Raw genomic sequence first — 21,644 nt, forward strand, 5'->3', positions numbered from 1 at the left:
CCCCCCCCACCCTCTCCCTTGGGGGATGAAAGACGCTCGGAATTTGCGCAGTCTGCGTAGTGTATTTATTTATGCCGTCTAGCTGTCGGTTTGTGCGATTAACATAATTTTTTTATGATCATCGCTAATTTTACTGTGCTGGCCCCCTTTTCCTTTGCTTTTTGCGTGTGGCTCGACCCTCGACGTGGCGTGGACGGTCACTCTTTCGACGTGCTCTGTAATCGGTCTAATTTGAATGTGTCTCGGGGCCGTTTTTCCCGCACTCCTCGCCCTCCGATTGTACGCTTATCTCTCGGGACGGCATGGTAAGAGTGGGAAACGATGAATTACAAAGCACAGAAATATGTAAAAGCGCAAACATCGAATTTTCAAGAAGGAAGCAACAGTAACAACTTCAACAACAAAACACAATCTTGTTCGCTCGCTGTTGTTGTATGCAGCGGTAAAAGGATATTCTCGTATCACACTAGACGGTGGAAAGAATTGGGAATTTTTGTCTTGTTTGCTAATTTTATATCCGACCACAAGGGAACCCAAATTCATTCAAGAAATGGGCACACAAAATACAATTAACATAGCCGGCTAGACACGGCACAGCTTGCGAGCCGAAGATTCACACTTTCTTTTGACCTTCATCTCCTATCGCCCCTCCCCCCCTTCCTCCCCCTCTCCGTCCTAGAGAAAGTGGATGATCTAACGAGTTGCTGCTCTTCAAAGCGCGCGTATCTCATGAACATAACGGTGTCGGGGGGACAGGTGTTGCGTTTGGTTCGAATCAGGGATTTAGCTTTAGTTTGAAATTAACATCTCTACCAGCTAAACCAAAATCTTTCTTCCCCCCCTTTATAGGCTGGCTGATCGAATCACTTCTTCGATGGTCACTTTCGCGCATCGTTGTGGGAAACCCCCCTCATCGGCATACCCCCCCCCCCCCCCTACGGGTAAGTAAATTAGCATATTTTGGGGACCAACTTTCGGGGGACAGTTTTCTGTCCCGAACCACCGGACAGCAAACAACAAACAAAACACGCTGGCAAACAAACAACCACGAACGCTATTGTGTCCGTTCATGCGGACGTTCGGCCAGAACGCGGGACCAAAACAGTCGCCGGAATGGGAACAAATAATAATCAAATTAAGGTGCCAACGCCCCATCGTACAAATGTGGGCAGCGATCGGTTTGTTTGGTGTGTGTGTGTGTGGTTTGTTTTCGATTGATACCATATTTTATTATTACGGCACGGTGGGTTGCGCTGTCTTTGCTGGCCGTGAAGCGGATGGGTGAATTTTCGCAAACGCCCAACGCCGAGCAAACAAAAATAATCGGACAAATTATCACCAATCAATGATCTAGCTGGGTCATTGATCGATAGTGAGTCGACAGGGAGGAAAAAGGCAAGGGAGAATGCAAGTTTGAATTAAATTCGAATATTTCATGAAGCTCTAAACCCCAATCGAAAAGGAAAGAAAAAGGAGGAAATCACAAAACACGACTGTCTTCGCACGACACTTTGATTTCGGCATGCAAATTACGCACACATTAATTGCGCATTAATCGCAACTGTTGGCCACTCCAAAGCAAAGTTCTAATGAATGGCTGCCCCACTCCAAAACGTCACTCTTGCTAATTTCCGGCCCCTTATTTGATTTCTCTATACCCGCTGTAAATTGACACCGGGTTTTTTTTCGTCCCCCTCTCCCGACTGATTGGGGCGCATAAATTCAAAAGCGGGAATCTTGTAGTAACACACACACAAAGACACACAAAAACGCTGGAAGACGGATGAGCTCTCCAACCAAGCGTTTGTGAGGCGCTGTTTAATTGCCATTAACCGTTTACTGTTTTTTCCTCTTCTGAGTGTCTCACAGCGTGCCCCATACCGTTGTTATACTGTCTGTCTGTTTGTAGTAGAAGTCGCCCTTACCATAAGGCAGATAAGACCGCTGGTTTAAGTATGTCTTGGGAAGAGGTAAATATTATACACCGAACCAAACCGTTTCTACCAGTAGCGTGTGCCGTGTGTTAATTGTTGATGTAAAGAGTATCGCTTTTTTCCTCATTTGGCTCTCTCTCTCTCTTTCTCACCGTCCATGATGAACAGTGTTTATTTATTTGTTTTAATTTTATGTATGTTTACTGCCAAAGTGTTTAAAACCATGTGTGTCTGTGTGTGTGTGTGTTTATGTTTGTTTTCTTTTGGGTTTTATTTTCGATCGTTATTGGTGGAAATGTTTCATTGCTGTCGTTTTGGGGAAGGATTTTTACACTCAAACACCGTATTGTCAACATTTGATGGGAAGGTTGTTTTTTTTCTTGTTACCTTTTTAAACACGTTTGCTTTATGTTCACAGACCTATTTTTATTTGCATGTTTCTCGTACATAACATACAAAGTGGAAAATAAATGCAGAGAACTATTTTCAACACAGCCAAAAACGGCGATCAAAGTGCGGTTCGAACTCATGATCACATCTATAAAAACCTCCTCACAATTCGATTCGGCTACAAAGCTCACAGCACGTGCCTGCGTTTATACTACCTTTCGTTCGTCAACCTTCTGCAAGGACACATTATTCCCTTTCAATCACGTACAGCGAATTAATAATCTGATTTAACTTTCACAAGACATTCGCACTTATCCCCGTTATTAATCCTTCTATTTCTGAGTCTGCGTGTGTGTGTGTGTTTTTTTTTTGCAACGGCCAAACTTGGCTCGGCTACTGCCTTCCCCATATTACACCCATTAACTGCGGCATGATTGTAATTCATTTTTATTGAGTGTGTCCCTCTGCAAAACGAACAACGACGAGCACTGCTGGTGACCGTGCGTTGCTTTTCAAACGAGAACCGTTCTTGGCAGTACGGACGGCAGTCGTTAGCATACGATCAGCTTTTCAACAATTACAATTGCTGGGGACATTACCCCCAATCGCCAGTCAGTGTAATCTTTTAACCTTTGATTTTATGTTTTTATTGCCCGGGCAAACGGAAAGCGGAGCGGACACATATGCCTTACACCCCCGATCGCTCCATTACATCGTAAATCGTTGTTCAATTTATGTTCCAAAGCATGTAGAACCCCTCCACGCTATAGCGCACACAACAATTCGGGTGACAAATCACAGACGCGTTTCTTCTTCCGTATGCGCATAAATATGAAAGAGACTTTCCGCCGTTGCTGTTGGCATCGCTCCAGCCCAGGACCTTTGACTCTTGGTTTGGGCACAAGAGAAGTTGTCGTTTCATTTTTTCTCCCATCTCGGTTGCCCGTGACTGTGTTTGTAAGAGAGATTGTAAAATGTATTCTTTTCTGTTCGAGCACAAGCAAACATAAGAAGCAAAAACAATCGTTTCCGCAAACGACGGTACAAGCTTGTTCCTCCCGTTGACTTTGGTGCTGTACGAACAAAAGGGTGACCACCCAAAAGGGAGAGACAGTGAGAACATTAAACGGATCCTCAACTGAATCTGTTTCATCTGTTCTGTTGAGGCACCAAAAATCTTCCCCGACCTTCGCAGACAGAAGCCCCGTGCCCGTGTGTGTATGCGCTTGCTGCTGGCTGTAATTTCCATACAAATGTTTGGTGTGTCGGCAGCAGTACGTCGACCTCTCTCGCTTGCTCTATGTTGTCCCTTTTTACTTTTGCTTTCCCTAGCGATGTCCTTGTCGGAAATGGCAATATGAAAAATATGCGATGCGCAATTTCGGCACCAAACCCAAACACACAGCAACGGAACGGAAGCAAAACTAATACGCATATATTCCCCTGCATTAGAAAAGAAGCGCCTGTGCTATGTTTCCCCCGTCTTCTCGGATTCCTTTTTTCTCCCCCGGTTGCCGTTCAGCTCCATAAATTGTACTTAAAAAACAAAGTGGAGCCAATTGGAATTATAGAAACATAAACAGTCCGATCTAATTACGTCGCCTGAAATCCATATGTGTTTGTGAGTGAGCGGAACGTGCCCCCCCTGCCGGGCTTGGGGTTTCTAATTGGCACGGCCCGGCGGCCTCCACCCTTTTTGGTATCGCACACCGGGACCAAACCAAGGGGGATGGGAGAGAAAAGTAATTGAAAACAGAGCCCCACGACGATGGGGCTATAAATTATTTCATTGCGATCGTAAAATATGCTGCGTTTATTCACTGGAAGGCATGCTGCCACCGGTTAGGCACAAATGATGTTGCGTCAACATCACCGCCAAGTCACACACACACGCGCGCACATACGTGTGTCCACCACGTATATGGCATGGGGTTTTGTATTTTAACGGTCAAGACACGCCACGTTTGGTGGCATTCGGATGAAAAGAAAAAAAAACGAACAGAAAACCAGTTCTTCTGTTGTTAGATAATCCCAACCATCAAGGACAAATGTTCATTTTTTTAAAGGGAGAAAAGATAGGGGATGAACCCGGAAACCCCCGGAAGTGCTCAAAAAGTACTTGAAAGGTAATTTGAGTGTGGTTTCCTTTTTTTGTGCGTGTGTGCTGCTGCCTGGCAGCTGGATTTAACTAAGCACACGGGAAGGGAAATCCCTGACTCAACGTGATAAGCGATAGGATGGGATGGAGGTCGCCCTTTCCAGTAGCTGCTTGGCATCGTCGTGACCTTGGCAAAGGGTCGAACGGAGTAACGATACCGCTATTTTTCAAGCGTGTACTGCTTGGTGCTGGTGGTGCTGGTGGTGATGTACCTGTGCAGATAAACTTGAATCTTAGCTTTGCCTTTTGCCGATCAGAAAACGGTGGCAAAACGAGATAAGGACAGCACGGCTTGCTGTCCCGGGTCCACATGCGTGTCTTGGGCCATCAATATTTAGACAGCGTCAGGGATAAACGTCACCAGCGAATAGAGCGAAATAAAAAGACACGAAATACGCCACGCAAGGGTTTGCGGCGTCAAAACTGGTTACACATCTGAATGGTTCTTTGGAATTAAAAGCACAAAAAATGATAAATAAAAACATTTATACAGAACAAAAGAAGAATAACAAAACTTTTGATACAACATTTTAGAAATACTTTAAAACCTAGCAAATAAAAGTGAATCAGTTTAAAAGCAGTTTCAGCAGAATCAGTTTAAAAGCAGAAAAAAAAATCTTCAAAAGGATGTTAGGTTTGTTGGAAAATTCTTTCATAAAATAGGACAAGCACAAATTGATACGAATCAGTTTGCTTCAAAAATAGCATAAGTTATGTTGGCTATGCGTCGGAGACCATCACTTAAGCCGAATTCCATTATTTTCAGGAATTTTCATTCCATGTCCTGAGTTCCAATTTCGAAATAGAAAGGGTCTTCCATATTTTATTCGCATGTGGTCACGCAAGATTTCTAACTAATTCAGTTGAGGTATTGAGCGTGGTCTTTTCAGTAATATATGAGTTAGCCATAATTTATTTGAAATGAAAAAAAGGCCATTTTTCATGAATTATTTGATGAAAATTTCTTAATTTCAATAGACCCATTCTCTTCAATAGACCCATTAAAATTGCTATATATCTAACATACTTTCTTACACAAAATAAAACACACAACAACTTAACGTAAAGCGATAAAAGCCCATCCTAAAACACTGCTTTGCAAAACCCCTGTAGCTGTAGCAAAGAGCCCTGGCCAGCAGAAAAAAGTTTTCTCCCTTCTGGCGCTCTTTTGCCAGGCTCTTACTTATGATTTTTTCCTTTTTTGATAAACCAAGACGTATGCGACGGGGAAGAGAGCTGGGTAAGGGAAAACTCTCTGCCCCGGCAAGCTTTTCCGACGGCACGTGCAGCCCGTGGAGCCCCGACACTACCGAAAACTGCGTAACTGGCGATGCGCAATGGAGCAAAATGAACGAGCGCGCTCCATACCGTAGTCGCAGTGGCAAACGAATGAAACGAATGTGGAGAGCGCCGGTAGAAGCGGCCTGCGAGGGAACGTGTTGCTCCCTTCACTTTCCTTCCCATATCCTTAGGGGCACCCCGGGCACATCCTCATGCCAGCCGTATTGCGTGAGTCAGTGAGGACCCGAGTCACCAGCCGTAATCACACGGTGACGACAGAGGCAGAAGCATAAACGGAAATAAAAGCACGGAGGCCCCTTTTTTTGCATTCCTTTCTCATTCCAAAAACCAGCCTGTACAATAATGAAACAACAAAAAAATGTGTGTGTAAATGAAATAAGACGGTTCCCGTCGGTTATTTTGTCTGCGACTGTGTGTATGCGCGGGTGCGTTGGTTCACAACAGTTTTCCGCACTCGTTTCCGGTTTCGGTGCGGCCAGCAGGAGGAAGCGTAGGTTGAGTTTGCTGCTTTCGTTTTCAAAGCTGCTCCTTTGCTGTAAGTGAAACCAGCACTGGATTCGGTTGCAGACTGTGCAAACAGAGGCCCGGGAGCCCTGTTGAGAATGTTGTGCTTTTGTGCCTACGCATTCAGCCAACATTGCAAAACTGACCTTAACCCCGTGCACACGAAAAAACACGGGGAATTGGTTGGTAGGCGACCCAAACAGTAGCAGCAGCAGCAGCACTTTCCCATTGATGAAACTTTGAAGCGTATAAGGATTCTTTTCGGGGGACCTTCTCTCCTTCCACCCCCTCTCTAGCATTCCTTTAGCAGTTCGCGTGCGCTGGCAGGGAAAAGGTAGATCCCAAGGTAAATCCCAGCGCCACCTTACGCTCGCCAAGGCTCGACAAGTGTTCTCCGGCAACGGTCCCGCGCTCCTACCGGGACCTTTCGTAACGATCGATCGAAGGAAGAAGCTAGCACGAGGAATAGTGGGAAGGAGGGTGAGAGTGCGTGTGTGCGTGAGGGAAGAGGGTGGGCTGAATTGAAAGCTTTTGCCGCGTGCCGAACTTACGCTACTGCTGCGTAATACTTGCGTACGGCACGGGGGGGAGCACGAGGCCAACGCAACGTTAAACCCTCCAAGGAAATGCGGGTATTCGTGGAAAGCGCCTTTTTTGGTTTGATTTTGCTACTCACACAACTGCTTTCTAGGAAGTATGCAAGGGGCAATGGAGTCGTTTTGTCAACCCCCGGCGGGTTTCTCGTCTGTGTTTTCTGTGTGCGTAGTGTATCATTCTTTCATTTTTTTTTTGACGAATTATTCCAGTACGGACACGATAAACTGGTTTTGCATGACATGGGATTTGGTGGTAGCGATTTATTTTGATGTGAAAAATTATTTTCCCACCACGCTTGTGCTGTGTGTGTGGAAAGCCATTCTATCGCAGTATGCATACTTTTTGCTCCCTTTTACCTTGTGTTTCACTATCTTAACCGAAGTATGCGAATGGTGAAAGGGTTCCCTTTTGTGTGCGTTGAGGACCCGCCCCCCTTTTGGGAGAGGGTTAGATTTTTATCCAACCGGTGGTAAATTGTTTACGGATGCAAAAGTTGACTCAACTTCCACAAACCACATTCCCCCTACCACAGTGGTGGGTGGTCCCTTTTTCCTGCCGAAATATGGAGAAAATGAACGTTTCCTGTCCTGTTTAGCCACGGAAGCAGCGACTGGGGAACGATACACTCAAATTTATGCATACCGCATACACACACACGCACCCACCCACCCAAAGACACATTGTCGGAGATAGTCAAGTTGAGTCAAGTTGACGAAAAGGGTACATTTACTCCCCTGAGCCATCTTGAGCCTTGCTAAGTGGAACGTGGTACGGGGTCCATTTTATCACCGCTGAAACATTTCATCTTTTCCAGCGCCATCTCTCCTCGGAATGCCTCGGAATGGGTGTTGTTGAAAGTGAAAGGAAGCCAAAAACACACACACACACACGAACGCTACATTTACGTTGAGATTAAACATTGTTTTCGTGAGCCACATTTTCTTTGCCTTCTCTTCTCAGGATGTTGCTGTTGAGTTGTTGTTGTGCGTTATCATTTTTTTGCATCATTTTTTCGTTTGTTTCGCCTTCTCCGTTGTGTCCTTTTTGGTCCTTGCTCACACCAAAAGCTCCCGCGCAAGGCAGGCAGGCAGAACTAATGTACGGTGACAGCACTAAATCGGCCCCGGCCTGCGGAAGGCGTCGAGATAAAAGGCAACAAAAAACACATTTTTGAGGCTAAACCAAGCCAACCAAAACAAAAAAAGGGCAAGCTTTTTGGGGAAGTAATATTAGCATTCCATCCTTGCAGCAACGGATCGCATAACATTAAACGCTCTCCAGATTAGCCGCTTCATTTAGGTCTTTAGGCGAACGGGGGGAGCGAGATAATAGCTTTCAAAGGGAGGGAAAAGACAAAGGGATGGTGGTGGATGGATAAGGCGGGGCATTTATTTAGAGTTATTAGAATTTGTATCCACTTATGGGTTATGGGGCAGGCTTTTTCGTGATGATATACTGGTTGCGGTTTTTGAACGATACGCAGGCTAACCCAAAAATATATATTAAAATTGGTAATAAAGAGTGCTAAAACGATGCTTTCCAACCAGATAGACCAGTAAACCAATGGGAAATAATAAACCGAAAATTTTTAAGGCACCGCACGATAAATCATTTACAAAATCAGTCTTCATGTTTCAAATCATCCTTCTTTAACTCAGTTGATATTTTATTCATTATTTATAGAATTAATATTGATGAAAATTAACTTATTAACTTACGTACCAACTGCTAGAATATACTTTATATGGGTTATCGTTTAGGGGGGAAATTGTTTCTAATTTTGGTACGAAAAATGGCTGAAAAAAGATTGACAAATCTCGTTTTTGCAGTGGGAACAAACGTTTGTTTTAAAAAATGGACATAATTTTTAGATTTTTCAAAGGTTTATCTTCACCCGCACCAACGAAACATGAATTGAACCTTCAATAATAGTATCCCATGAGTTAGCAGACAAAATTTGACACCTTTATCAATCGCACTATAACCGTGTAGGTCAACCAAGTGAAGCAACTTCATTTAGAAGCAAGCCCGAAAAGCATCACGCTATGACTAAAACGGACATCGTGCGGTAGTTTGTGGACGTCGGATAAGCGTGTTCTGGCATCTAGAACATCTTGGCACTATTAGACAACAATCATCGGATGAAAGCCAAGTTCCGAATGGCTGACGACCCTGAGCGACAAAAAACTCCAAATGAAGCTGAAAATAAAGAGCGAGGAAAAAGTCGCACACATTGCTGCGCTTAGGAGGTCGAGGCAACAGGTCAAACAGTGAATTAATACATGCGCAACGTGAACAAACATATCAGGAAGCAGAAATCGCATCCACTGGCTGCTAAGCGGCACCAAAACTAAATGCGACCATTTTAAGCGAACTGAACTGATCCATAGAATTGAAATTCTGGCGAACAGCTGTGTCCGATAGAGTTTTTCTGGACAAACATGATCCAAAAGCTCTATTCCAACAGTTTTGTAGCGAAAACTTAGGAGAGATTGATAAAAACAGGCCGATAGACATTACAATATGTCTATAGGCATTTCTACGCCATGGCAAAATTTCCGTATAACTAACGACATGGAAAGAAATTACCTCGCTTAGTTCTACAGCCAGCCGAGAAAAGACAATTCCTTTTAAATGCAAATCAACTCCAAGAACTTCATACAGTTCTTACCTTGAAACGGATTAAAATCATTAAAATTATTCCTGAATAGTTCACTTTGATCAGGATATGACTGAAATTAATAAATGCATACCTTGATAAGCAGAAAAGAATGATGCCTAAATCAATCAATGTCTTTAGCCTTCATTGTTTGCAATTCAAATTTCAAGCATAATTGAACGGCATTTAAAGCTTCAGAAGTAGAGGAGAGAAAAAAAACGACACCCTGTATGTGACTTGCTGTAAGCGGGAAAACCCCACGGCCGTGTTTTATACTCTCGCACCGGTTCACGCCAATCACGCTGCCTCAACGAGACTACGCCATCCCCAACGAAACCCCCACTCTCTTCCCTCACCCAACAAACGGTGGGAAACCTGAGCAAAACCATTTCTAATTAGATTAACAGCAATCAGCAATCGCAGCCATCTACTACTAAAGCATTTAGTCGCTTCTCCGGGCTGAAACACACAATCCGGCCGATAAATCATCGCCATCGCAACAATCAGTGCTTGATTGTGCTGCTGGAGGCTTGCCAACCATCAAAACTCCCTTCTCCTTCCCTTTGGGGAAGGGGGTTGTAAAAAGCAGAACACAAATTAAACACAACACACCAAACGATAAAGTACCGGGCGCGCTCCGACTTACAGAGCCAAGCGCGATGGCGAAGATCCCGAGATGAAGATAAAGCCACTAGCGTAGCGCGGGGCAGGAGGGACGATCGGGAGTAGCTCTCACCGCTCATTTACGTAAAGCTTTCATTAACGAACAGCCAAACAGCCCCGGCACCAAACAGAACGCTAGAAAGCTAAACTTGCGTGCGGGAAATCCCCAAGCAGCAAATACGCGGTAGTGATGGTATCCCTCATTTTTAAAGATCACATTCGTTCGTCATCACTAAACGCGCGTGTTTTGTGCAAAGCAGGCCCTTGGCGCAAGCTTTTGTGTCCCGCTTTTGCGATTCGAAGTTGCGATATACGCGCGCGGGGGGGTTTTATTTCCCCTCGTAAACGTCCAAATGATGAATTGGTCCAGAAGGGATGAATGTGCCATATCACGATCGGGGAATGCTGCGGAATCTCCTCATGGGGCAGCTACGTTTTATTTAATTTTGCTATTTTTAAACAACCACTTTCCGAAAGTGGTGTTCATTTTGCCTTTGATTGCGATAGGTTTGGGAGGGGTTTTCCATCCACCGATTTCCGAAAAAACCAATCGTAAAATTGAACCAAAAGGCATGAATCATTCCGATCAGCGTTTCCAGCAACGGAAAACATTCGACTAACGAACATTATTTTTTCTAAGCAAACTGTGGGTCGTGGCCACTCGCTCGTACGAACCCGCCGATAGGAAAGTGTTGTAAAACACACACACACACACACAACAGCGAACAAATTAGACGATGAAGCTGTCAAAACATATTAGTGTCGAGCGTGGAGTGAAAAATCACCGTTCGGTGTCTAGAGGCAAAACGGAACCGCCGTTCGAGGAAGGTGCAGCGCGCTCTGTCGTACGGCAGTTTAATTTACACACTCTCAATTCGGGCCCGCTGGAACTAGGATGGCTACGTTTGGGCAGGGGAACGCCACCACTGTCACTCTTTCCACCCAGCCTCTTTCCCAGATACCGACAACACACAGACCCGCCGCAGATGGAATGATAACGGGCCGCGGGCTCATAAAACAGTCATTTTTCACACCGATTTGATCGTTCTGCGGTGGCGAACATGCCTCCTCCTCTCCTCCTCCCACCGCTCCAAAAAGACCTGAGATATCGTGAACACGGCACCCTCCCCCCCCCCCACGTGACACCCAAAGTCAAGTCGTCGGAGTGTCAAAACTCTCGTGTCATCTGTCAGACACTTCAGCGAGCGCGCACGCAGCAGTACCGCCGCGGGTCGGTAATTGTTGATTGATGACCGGTTGAGTCGGTGTGCCGTGTCCAAACTGTTTCCTCTCCTCTTTTGGGCGCCAGCGGAGGAAGCAACAGCGGGCAAAACATTGCCGAAAATGCTTCTCACCACATAATCAGTGGTGATGCGCGCATGTTTATTGGCAGCCGTGTCAAACACAGTCACCGAGACAGCGAGTGAGCTGTCGGAGTTGCCCCGGGGAGGGGGGGCGGGAAGAAAAGAAGATGCCGACGGCAAACATATAATAACCATGCAAAAGTACGCTTTACGCTCACGTGTCGGCGGCAGCAGCAGGGACGCTTTTGCAGGGATGGACGGTTAGGACGATCCAATTTTGCTGACTCACAGAAAAGGAATAGGGTAATATTAAGCCGGAAAAATGTGTACCTCATCCAGAAAAACACCCACAGGGCAGCTTGCCGAAGGAGGACGCCTCTCTTGCGGATAACTTGTGGACACCGTTCAAATTGCGCTTCAAATAAAGAAAGAGAGAGCAATCGAAGCGGCCAGAACGGTAGTAATGTATGGTAGTGCGTGACTTTCTCACTGTGGTCTACCGTGTGTGGCCCTACGTGGTGTGAACGGCGTCACGGAGCACGCGAAATGGGCCACTATTACATTCGTTCGCCGTCCATAAATCATCATTTCGCCATACAGAGTGGAGACGGTGGTGTGTGCAATTAAAGTGGCACGGTGGCATGGCGAAGCTGGTACGTGTCGCTGGTGATGACAGTGCGAGCTGCAAAAGTGACCGTAATTGAACTAACGATCGATCGTTTATTATTTATTATTGTTGTTGCTCGGTTAATGTAGAAAGATGGAGGAGAAAGATGATTAGTAATAAAAAAAGACACATTCAACTACATCCACAATAGTTTTTCCTTTGTTGCAACAACGCTTCCTGCTTTGAAGTCTCACTAGATGACTTTGTTTGTATTGCCATTATCTTGTTTGAAAAGCACAGAGTTAGATTCCGGGAATCTAAACAGACGCACATCTCTGGCCAGTTGCCAGACCTGCAATCCGGAAGCGGATGGTCTAACGGTCACGAGCTGACGTCCCTCGTGGCAGAAACCACACGTCGTCGTGCGTTGCAAACTCCAATGACGCCAATGCGCGCAACTATTTCCGCCACTGCACATTGCGTGCACCGGGCGGGGAGGAGATAGTGTTCGAGCCAGAAGGCTTTTGGCACGTGCGGTCAGGGTCATTTGCGTACGGAGAAGAGGCGGCGTCATAATTTCACACAACACTCAGTGGCAACTCTCCGCCCATCGAAACGAAATATGATCTGGTACGCAACGTCGAAACGAAGAGTAGAAAGCTGATATAGCAAGAGCGTTAAACATTGTTGTCATTAGGTCGTCGTATCGTACAATTCCTTGGAAAGTTATCGCTCTGCCCTTCTCGGCGAAAGGAATGTCAATGTCAATGCAGAGAGCTGTGTGCCAGCCGCGCTTCTTCCAGTGTTGGAATTTGTTCGCATCAAAACCATCTGTTGCGCGCCCGCAGTTTGTGAATTTGCCTGTACATTTCTTGTTAAAAATAAAACATGATAATTTCCTATCCCACGCAAAGTGGAAGCTTTTCATTTTCCGCTTCCGAAGACTCGAAACCGCAGGAGAGCGTTCCCCTTCAATGGGAGGAAGAGAAAATGCGGAAATATTACGTTCCGAATCACCCGGGCGCATAATTATTGACGGATTGACGGAAGCGCAGAAAAATGGTTTTATCCGTCAGCGGCAGAGGGAAAAATTTCAAATTTATTACTTTTGGTTCTTTGGTTTTTTCCTCCATTTTTCTCTCTCCCGGTGAAAGGTTGATGGAAATCCGGGAAGTAAAATCTCACCACATAGATGGGAGGGAAAGCGCTTTAGGCACGAATCGCGTAGGGCAAAGATTTCAGACCGTAGCCAACCGAACGGAACGAGCTGTAAAATCTGGATGGTGGTACGAAATGGAGGGAACGAAATAGCGACAGCAAATATCGATCCATCGGCGGCTTGTCCGTCGTTGACTTTTACGCACCCGCGTGATGAAGAGGCCTCTAAACATTAATCCCTATTGGCGATTACTTTTACCTCAACATCAGCAGCGTGGTCAAGCGTGCTCTTAGAACTCGAAATTTTTACAACATACTTCTGGGCTCAACAGATTTGAAAGTATGCCTGTGCGTGCGTATCCGTGGTTGTTTGGCGGGAATATTGCAAACTCCGATAAGTTGTTGATTAACTAGAAGAAAGGCAGAGCGTTAAAGCCCGGGCCAGAGCAAAAGTTTGATCGAACAGCCTGAGGGAGTTGTAAAATTTGGTCGTTGCGGGGATAAATCAAAGCTACCGCTCGTGCTCGTTGGGAAAATGTGAAAGTAAAGTGGATACGGTGAAATTTAATGAACTAAATCATAATGCTTCCGTAGGACGGGGATTAATTTGCCGTTGGGCTTCTTTAGCACCCTCTTTAACAACACAGTCCATACCAGGTTTAGGCACTGCAATCACAACTAATTAACCTCAAAAAATGGCAATTCTTTCGACTGCTTCTTTTGCTATCGGCATAGAGCTAGGCATTTATTTTTTTCCTAATTTGTTGTCTTGTTATTGAATACCACGATAAATGCTGCGCCGTATCATTAGCAACGAACACGCGAATAGGTTTCCCATGACACTCATACCACGCAGCAGCAGCAGCAGCAGTAGAACGGTTTCAATAAACCGACCAAATTTGATCCATTCCCACACCTCACGCCTCTATGCTCCTCATCTTCCCACTTTACATTCTTTAGATGATCATCATCATCATTTAGCTCTGGAAATGATCCCAAAAATGGATGTGGCGAATGTGGAAGTTGTGCGGCACCGGCGGCGATAGCGGCAGCAGCAACCCCCTAATTTATATGCATACAAATGGAAATTCCAATCGATTGTTAGGATGGGCCCATATCAACCCGATACGAGGGGATTGGGAAGGAGCCAGATGATGGTGGTACATGTGTGAGACCTATTTTCGTAAATAGACCTCCCTTCCGACGTATGCAGCCTTGAAAAATTGGGGGGGAAATATAGAAATTACATTTTAACGTAGTCACTACACCACGAACACCACCATCAAAATCGTTTCGTTGTTCAATACAGACACACACACATAAACATCTGTTTCATATATCACCCACACAGAAAAGACGACGGTTCGATTACAAAATAATTCATCGTTAAGAGAGGAACCGTTGGGACGTGGAGTGAGGTGTGGCAGGATATCCACCCCTATCTATCCGTGTGTTTATGTGTGTGTGTGTGGTAGTGTTGTGGAAGTGGAACAGGTGATGTTTGAGGGTTGAAGCAAATGAATTATGCAAACGATGTCAACGACATTAGGGGGGAGAGTTTCTTTTTGCATAAATATGCCTTGGAAGGCCCATCCCTTCCGATGCCACACAAATTCTTCCGCACTCGCAAAACTCAACCGCCACAAACACACGCAAAAAAAAAACACTGTGCAATAAATTAATCCCGCTCGTTTGCTGAGTGCTACCACCACAACGCTCCGTTGGAATCTCCCTCAGCCTCTTCCGCGCAGAGCCGAAGGAAACCAAAACAAAAGCAATGGAGAAAGAGTGGAAAAGTGCGAGAGAAACACGTTTTTGGAGGAATTTATTTCAAAATGTTTTTTTTTCTCAAATCGAACTCGAAATTGACATTTCGATGTTTTGAGCAAAAGAGCGATGGGAAGAAGACAAAAAGATCAACACAAAAGGGTTTTCAAAAATTGCGACTCCGCGTGCGAGTATGGCTGGAAGGAGCCGCACTCCTTTGCGGACATTGAGTTATTTACACACGTATTAGTTACCTTTTGCCTCCGGTGGAAAGCATTCGTACTGGAAGTGTTCGAGGTAGCGGAGCTTCGACAGTGGCTGCTTGAAGGCACCGACCGTGCCGATCGTGCTGGCGTACAGCAGCAGCAGTATGAAGAGCCGGAAGCGCACTCCCGGCCGCATGGCCAGCGTCATCTTTGGTGGGAATATTTTCAGATGCTTTAAGAGAGCTTTCATATCTGTAGATGTATGGATGTAGCTTTTAAATTATTGCTATTTTAGGTGTTCTTTTTATTCCACTGTTGGCAGTATAGTTCACAATTTCGTTCACTTAGAGTTTCGTTCAGAGGAGTAGTTCTGTAAAGAGAAGAAGAAAAAATGGACTAGATAAGTATTTCGTAAAAAAAAAAACTATAATTTCATTAAAATAAATTGATTTCGAAAGAGATAGTTATTCGAATAAATTCCTTTACAAATGATCCACAAAAGATTCTATCAGAGAGCACTATTATTGGAATAAGAAGGAATCTTTCATCAAGTGAAATAGGTTGATGAAAAAGCATTTTTTTACATCTATTAAAAAGATTCCAAATATAATAACCAAATAACAATTTCCATTTATTAAAAAACGGTTACATTCATAATAGAATCAGCAAAATAAGAATATTCAACAAAGGAATTTGTTCTTAATAGACGATCATTACTAAATGTTGATATCATGCAATACCACCTAACAGCATTCCTAATTCCATGTCACTGCAAATTTGAATATATGCTAAATAAAACGTTCCACCTTTCTTCCTTCTGTTGATTTAACTAAACAAAAATCGATTCAATTGAACAGAAAGGAACAAAAAATAAAATACACACACACACTCCCTTGAGGATGATAAGATTGTCCTTTATCGGAGTGGTTTTCTCGAGTGCTTTCCAGCACACGCTATCGATCGATCTATTTTGCGCGCCGGATTGTATGCTACACGCTGCGCTCTCGAGTGAATTTTTCCGCTGTAACCAACCACACACACACACCCACCAATCGATACACCGGAAGAAGCATTAGCGTTGACTTTCAAAGCGATAGCAAAAAAAAAGAAAGAAAAGTTCAACCACTTAGCATGAGCACTTTTGTTGCTGGCTGCCACGTTAGATTAAACAGCAAAGCAGACGACGTTTAAAGAGAGAGAGCATCTCCCACCGTAAAAGGTACTAATTAGCGATGGGAATGATGATTTATGTACGCCTTCTAAACCGATCGCATAAGCATGGACAAATCCTACGCTCCGTGCATGACGTTCTGCTGCTGGCCGTAATGTTTATGGACGTGTCGCTTTCGCAACCTACGCGACTACGCGTTGGAAAATTTAATTGGCATGTAGACATTACACACCACCAGGCCCAGCAGTTGGCTGCTGCTGTTGTGCCGGCTTCTTCCAACAGCGAAGAAAAAAGAACCACAAGATTGCAACCGGGGAACGCAATTGCTTAATCTACATACAGTATATACAGTAGCACGATGCCCTCGCTCGGGTGATCTATTTGCGGCTGGTCGGGTTACGAGTCGCCTGTGTAAGGGGTACATCACATCAAGGACTATTCCTTACCACGCACATTCCACCACGCGCTTCCTATTTCAACCACACATTGAAGGAGGATATTCACCTCGCATCATCGTTGAATGGAAGGAAAATACGATCACACAAACACGCAGCCACAAGGCGTATCACGTACTAATGCAGTGGGTGGATTAACAATGATTAGAGCCGGCGGTACAAAGTGAAACCCCAAACCGAACCCGGCAAGATTGGTGCAGTGTGTGTGTTTGTGTGCTCTTGTGTGTGTGTGGTGTATCACTCCTTTTCCTGCGTCACTTTTTTGCGGTGTGGTGAGAACATGTCAAACGAGAACATGCTGGTGCCGCACCGGTTGGTTAGTTCACACGCCTCCCCATCGCTACATGATAGCGTGTTGTTTATGTAGGTGGAGTGAAAGAACGACGACGAAACAAAAATCTTCTCGTCAACCATTTCTCCAGAATCGTAGCGACCGCCAGGTACTGTGGTTACACTGCGTACAGCGCGCAACAGCGAAACACGTGCTCCGATGGAGACGCCACGTTGATCGTACCTTGCCATCGGGGTCGGATTTCGTTTACACTTTCGCACGAAAGCGAAGCAAGCGTAGCAAGCGTAAAAACAGTCAAGTGGACGCTCTCATTCAAACGCACCCGCTGGCCTTTCGCTAGTAAATAGTATCCATCCAACCCCGCTCGCTCTCAAAAAGGCTTTCTAATTAAGAGGAGTGAAATGTGTTTCGTCGTGCCAGACCTCCCCTCTAACGGGGTTCCTCCATCGGTTTTCGGTAAGATATGCCGCGCCAAAAAGGTTCACATTTAATTAACCAACCGAATCAAATCGTCCTGGTTTTTCTCTTCATTTGTAATGCGAATGGATTGATGATGTGTTTTTTGTTTGTTTGCTATTGTTCTTTTGGTTTGTTCTAGTTCGTCGCTGTTCGAATGGCGGGCCGCGCGCATTCATGCGATAGTGTGCGTATAGGATACGCACAAGGCGCAGGGTTGTAGGCACGTTTTCCTCACAAGAAGGCAATGAACAGAGAAATGTCCCATCAAATTAACAGGAAAGGAGAACGCTATTTTTGTCGCTTTCTCGACTGTCATATCTGTTAGTTTTGAGAAAGGAAGATAATAAGCTTTGGCAGCTGATGACGATAGCACGTCGCACTTTTACTTTTCATTTTTGTTTAAAAGTAAACAATTCGTTTAAAAAATATCAAACGTGGAAAGCCTTTTTATGTTTTACCTGCTTTGCAGTAACTAAGTTGCCTTTAATTATTTAAGCAACACAAAACGTGACAAGCTTTTTTATCTATTTTACCGTTTAACGGTACGAAAACAATCATTAAAAAAAGAACTTAAAATAGATTAATTACAAAGTACATAATGCTCACTGCCTTTTCCATCCTGACCCACCGAGTTTGTGTTGTACAAAATCTCACCATGTGCTAATGTGCCGGCTCTCACGCGAACGAGATAATTAGCAAATGATTAATGAATGTCAATTGAGGTTGCTTAACTCAATGGCCCGCCTCCGCACCGGAGAGGACAGGGAACTGAGGGGAAAAATTAAATCAAGAGAGCCCAAGGGAAACTATCAATTAAAGCTAACCAGCATTGGAATTGCAAATGTTGGGGGACCACCACTCGGTGGCTTGCATGGTCTTTGCCCTCTCTTCGTACCCTTCACACACACATACACACATACACACACACAATATGAAAATGAGAAACAACCTTAAGAGAATCGATCACACTGCACGATGCGGGAAGGTTTAGGGGGCTTGTCAAACACGTATTAACTTTATCAAGCAAATCAGCAAGCAAAATAATAAAGAAGAGAACTTCCCTGAAACCCTCTGGGGCACGAGCAAGAAGAATAAAAAACGGCAACAACAAACCACTTATAAATCCTTCCAAAACCCTCTGATATATGACGTTTGGATGTAATATTTCCGTTCAGAAGCTTTTTTTTGGGAGACTTTATGCTTCGTTGGTTCGAGCTTCGAGCACGAGGCTAAATGATACGTGAAAAAATGGCGCCATCTCGACATCCCCCCCGGAAGTGGCAGTGTTTTACGATACGCACCACATTTCGTTGCTCTCTGTGTGTCTGCCGACCTGAAAATGGAACGATAAGGCCTTATTTTTAGACCCTACTGGGCGCCGACCGCGTGCCTACCTTATTCTTACGCACAGGTGAGCACGCAAGGACACGTGGGAAGCGCACGTCGGAATACGGTGAATAGAATTTTACGATTTCCAGTCACGAGCGGGCGGGCTGGTCGGGTTTTTCTCCCAGGACGCGTTTTTGTGTGCATTAATAAAAAATATTCGGCCGAAAGCTAAAGGGACGGGTTTTATTGTTGCTTTCCTTTTTGTTGGGGAATTATTTCGAATCCTGCGATGTTAAACGGTCCGACAAAAAGGACCAACAAGAAAACGGTCAAAGCTTGGAACGTTTTTGTTCGTTTGTGTGTGTGTGTTTTGTTTTTCTCAGGCTAATATGTTTTGAAAAACATGAACGTTTCTTGGGCACGTTATTGGACGGCATACACAATAACAGCAACAAAACCAATTAAATCAAACACGCATGATAATCATCTACCTTTGAACCGCCGGCCGGGGCCGTCCGAGTGTTGTTTCGAAAAGGGTTGCTTTTCTAAACACCCCCGTCGTGTGTGGTGTTGGTTGATTTTAATCAATTCCCGGAAAATCGCCCGGGAACTTCGAAACCGGCGTAAACATAGTGTGTTGTTATGATCGAATGGAAAGCTTGACCCATTCCGTCACCGGCTGACACCTTAAAGGGCAAACCGAGCCGTCAACAGCGTGATCGATTTAGAAAGAAAATAAAATTAGCTCATCAATGGACTATATACATTGTTTACAGCGCGCAATTGAACAATTGCCCGTGTTGAATATGTCGGATGACGCGTATTGTGTTGCTGATTGGTCTGGCCTGCAATATGGAGTGGTTATCATTTTGTTTTTGTTTTGTTCTCTCTCCCTTGAAATCTCACCCTCTCACACGATAAGATAAATTCCTGCTGCCGTATTTATTTTTTTGCTCAAATATGCGGAGTGAATTCGACAGCATTTCCCGCATACCTTCCGCTACCACAAACAAATAGCTTCAATTAACTCCAACAGCAACCTTGACCTAACCGAACTGTTATGCGGTGGAAGAATAAGCAAAAGCAAGAGCAGAGCAGCAGCTTTGCAAAATGTGCGCGGGAAATGAATGGGAGCACCGAAACGGAACGAACCAACCGGATTGGCCAGGACGTTCGATTGCGAAGACCACCGCCGCCGATTGACATTCTGACCCCGCTAACTCAATCAGCGGCCATAAACGTACGCACGTACGCCGCATGAAAGCAAGAAACCCGCCACCGCCAATATCGACTCTTCAATAAGGTTTTGTCAAGCCATTGGGGGGGTTCATTGATTCCGGGCTGTCAGTAACCTTCCGCGTGCAATGAAAGCAAAGCATCGTGGCCACGTGTACCTTTGACCAATAATTAAGTGGGCGGCGGACGGTCGCACAGCCTCAAGGATGTATTTCGCAAATAAATGGAGCAAGTATTTCTTCATCAGCAGCCTTCTACATGGAAACATCCAAAACACAGAAAACACCCTCACCTAGTGTGCGCTATCGTCGAATAAATTCTAATCAAACTGAAATAACCATCATTATGGTGGTTCGCACAAGCGAACACTGTTCTAGCAAGGGTCAATTAAGGTGACGTGTTTGTTGCGTCGATCGAGAATAGGGTTCGATTTTTGGGAAACAGTTTATTAAATTAATGGTTGTGTGCTCCTTTGGCGCTATTGTCATTGCACTGTCAGTGCCCCTTGAAGGTTTGCTTGTAGATATACAGATGCAGAAGACATATTTTACAGTGACTCGGTGATACTAGAAGGCACATATACATAGTAAGAATAAACGATGACTCTGCAACTTCCGATACGTGTCAATGCTCTAAGAAGATCTTGTGGACAACAACAAGACAAGAAGATCTTGTATGAAGAAGATCTTGTGGACAACAACAAGACATGAAGATCTTGTATGAAGAAGATCTTGTGGACAACAACAAGACAAGAAGATCTTGTGAGAAGAAGATCTTGTGGTTCTTCAAAACGATCCCAATGAATAGTTATGTAGTATATCCCTGTTGGCATACATGTTCTAGGTCCACCAGACCGGTTCAGTTGTTAACTTGTACGATTTATCAACATGCCTGTCATGGGTTCAAGCACCGAATTGACAATGCCACCGTATACATAGGACTGACTATCCTGCTAAGTGTAAATCAGTAAGCGTTTAAAGACGTTGAAGCTGAAGAAAGTATTCCATATCTGCTAGCCTAATTGTATTGCTAGGTACGACAATGAGCATACCTAGGTATGAATTAATGAGACATTGGGATTTTGACTCAGAAATTCAGAATTTCAGTTCTTAATACTTCTTCGTCTATTTGGTGTAACGTCCTACGCAGACTTGCCGACCTATACAGACAGGCAGGCTTTCACGACCAGCTGGATAGTCCTTGCTATGGGCTCGGTAAATTTTAGGCTTAAACCCACAACGGGCTTGCTGTTAAGTCGTGCGAGTTGACGACTGTATCACGGGAATGCCCCACCGTGAAGTATATAACGGTCTATATAATTGAGATAAATCCAAAGTTTGGATACACCTTCAACTCAGATTGCTTTTTGGTTTGTCCAACACTGTTTTTGAGTCACCTTGGACATCACATCGTCACATCGGGAACGCTTCAACGTTTGGATTTTTGTTGTTTT

General features: G+C 44.6%; 1 protein-coding gene across 4 annotated transcripts in view; it reads right to left on the reverse strand.

Moving 5' to 3' along the window:
• The window catches only part of LOC4578387 (uncharacterized), a 63,419-nt gene that overhangs the window by 24,921 nt on the left and 16,854 nt on the right, over positions 1–21,644 (reverse strand). For all 4 annotated transcript variants that reach the window (XM_061654814.1, XM_061654813.1, XM_061654812.1 and 1 more), the window contains exon 3: positions 15,298–15,619. In XM_061654814.1, coding sequence (XP_061510798.1) covers positions 15,298–15,499 — 202 coding nt within the window. In that variant the 5' untranslated portion in view covers positions 15,500–15,619. The remainder of the gene's footprint in view (positions 1–15,297; positions 15,620–21,644) is intronic.

The sequence above is a fragment of the Anopheles gambiae genome, chromosome 3 (assembly GCF_943734735.2).
Source record: "Anopheles gambiae chromosome 3, idAnoGambNW_F1_1, whole genome shotgun sequence".
NCBI lineage: Eukaryota > Metazoa > Arthropoda > Insecta > Diptera > Culicidae > Anopheles > Anopheles gambiae.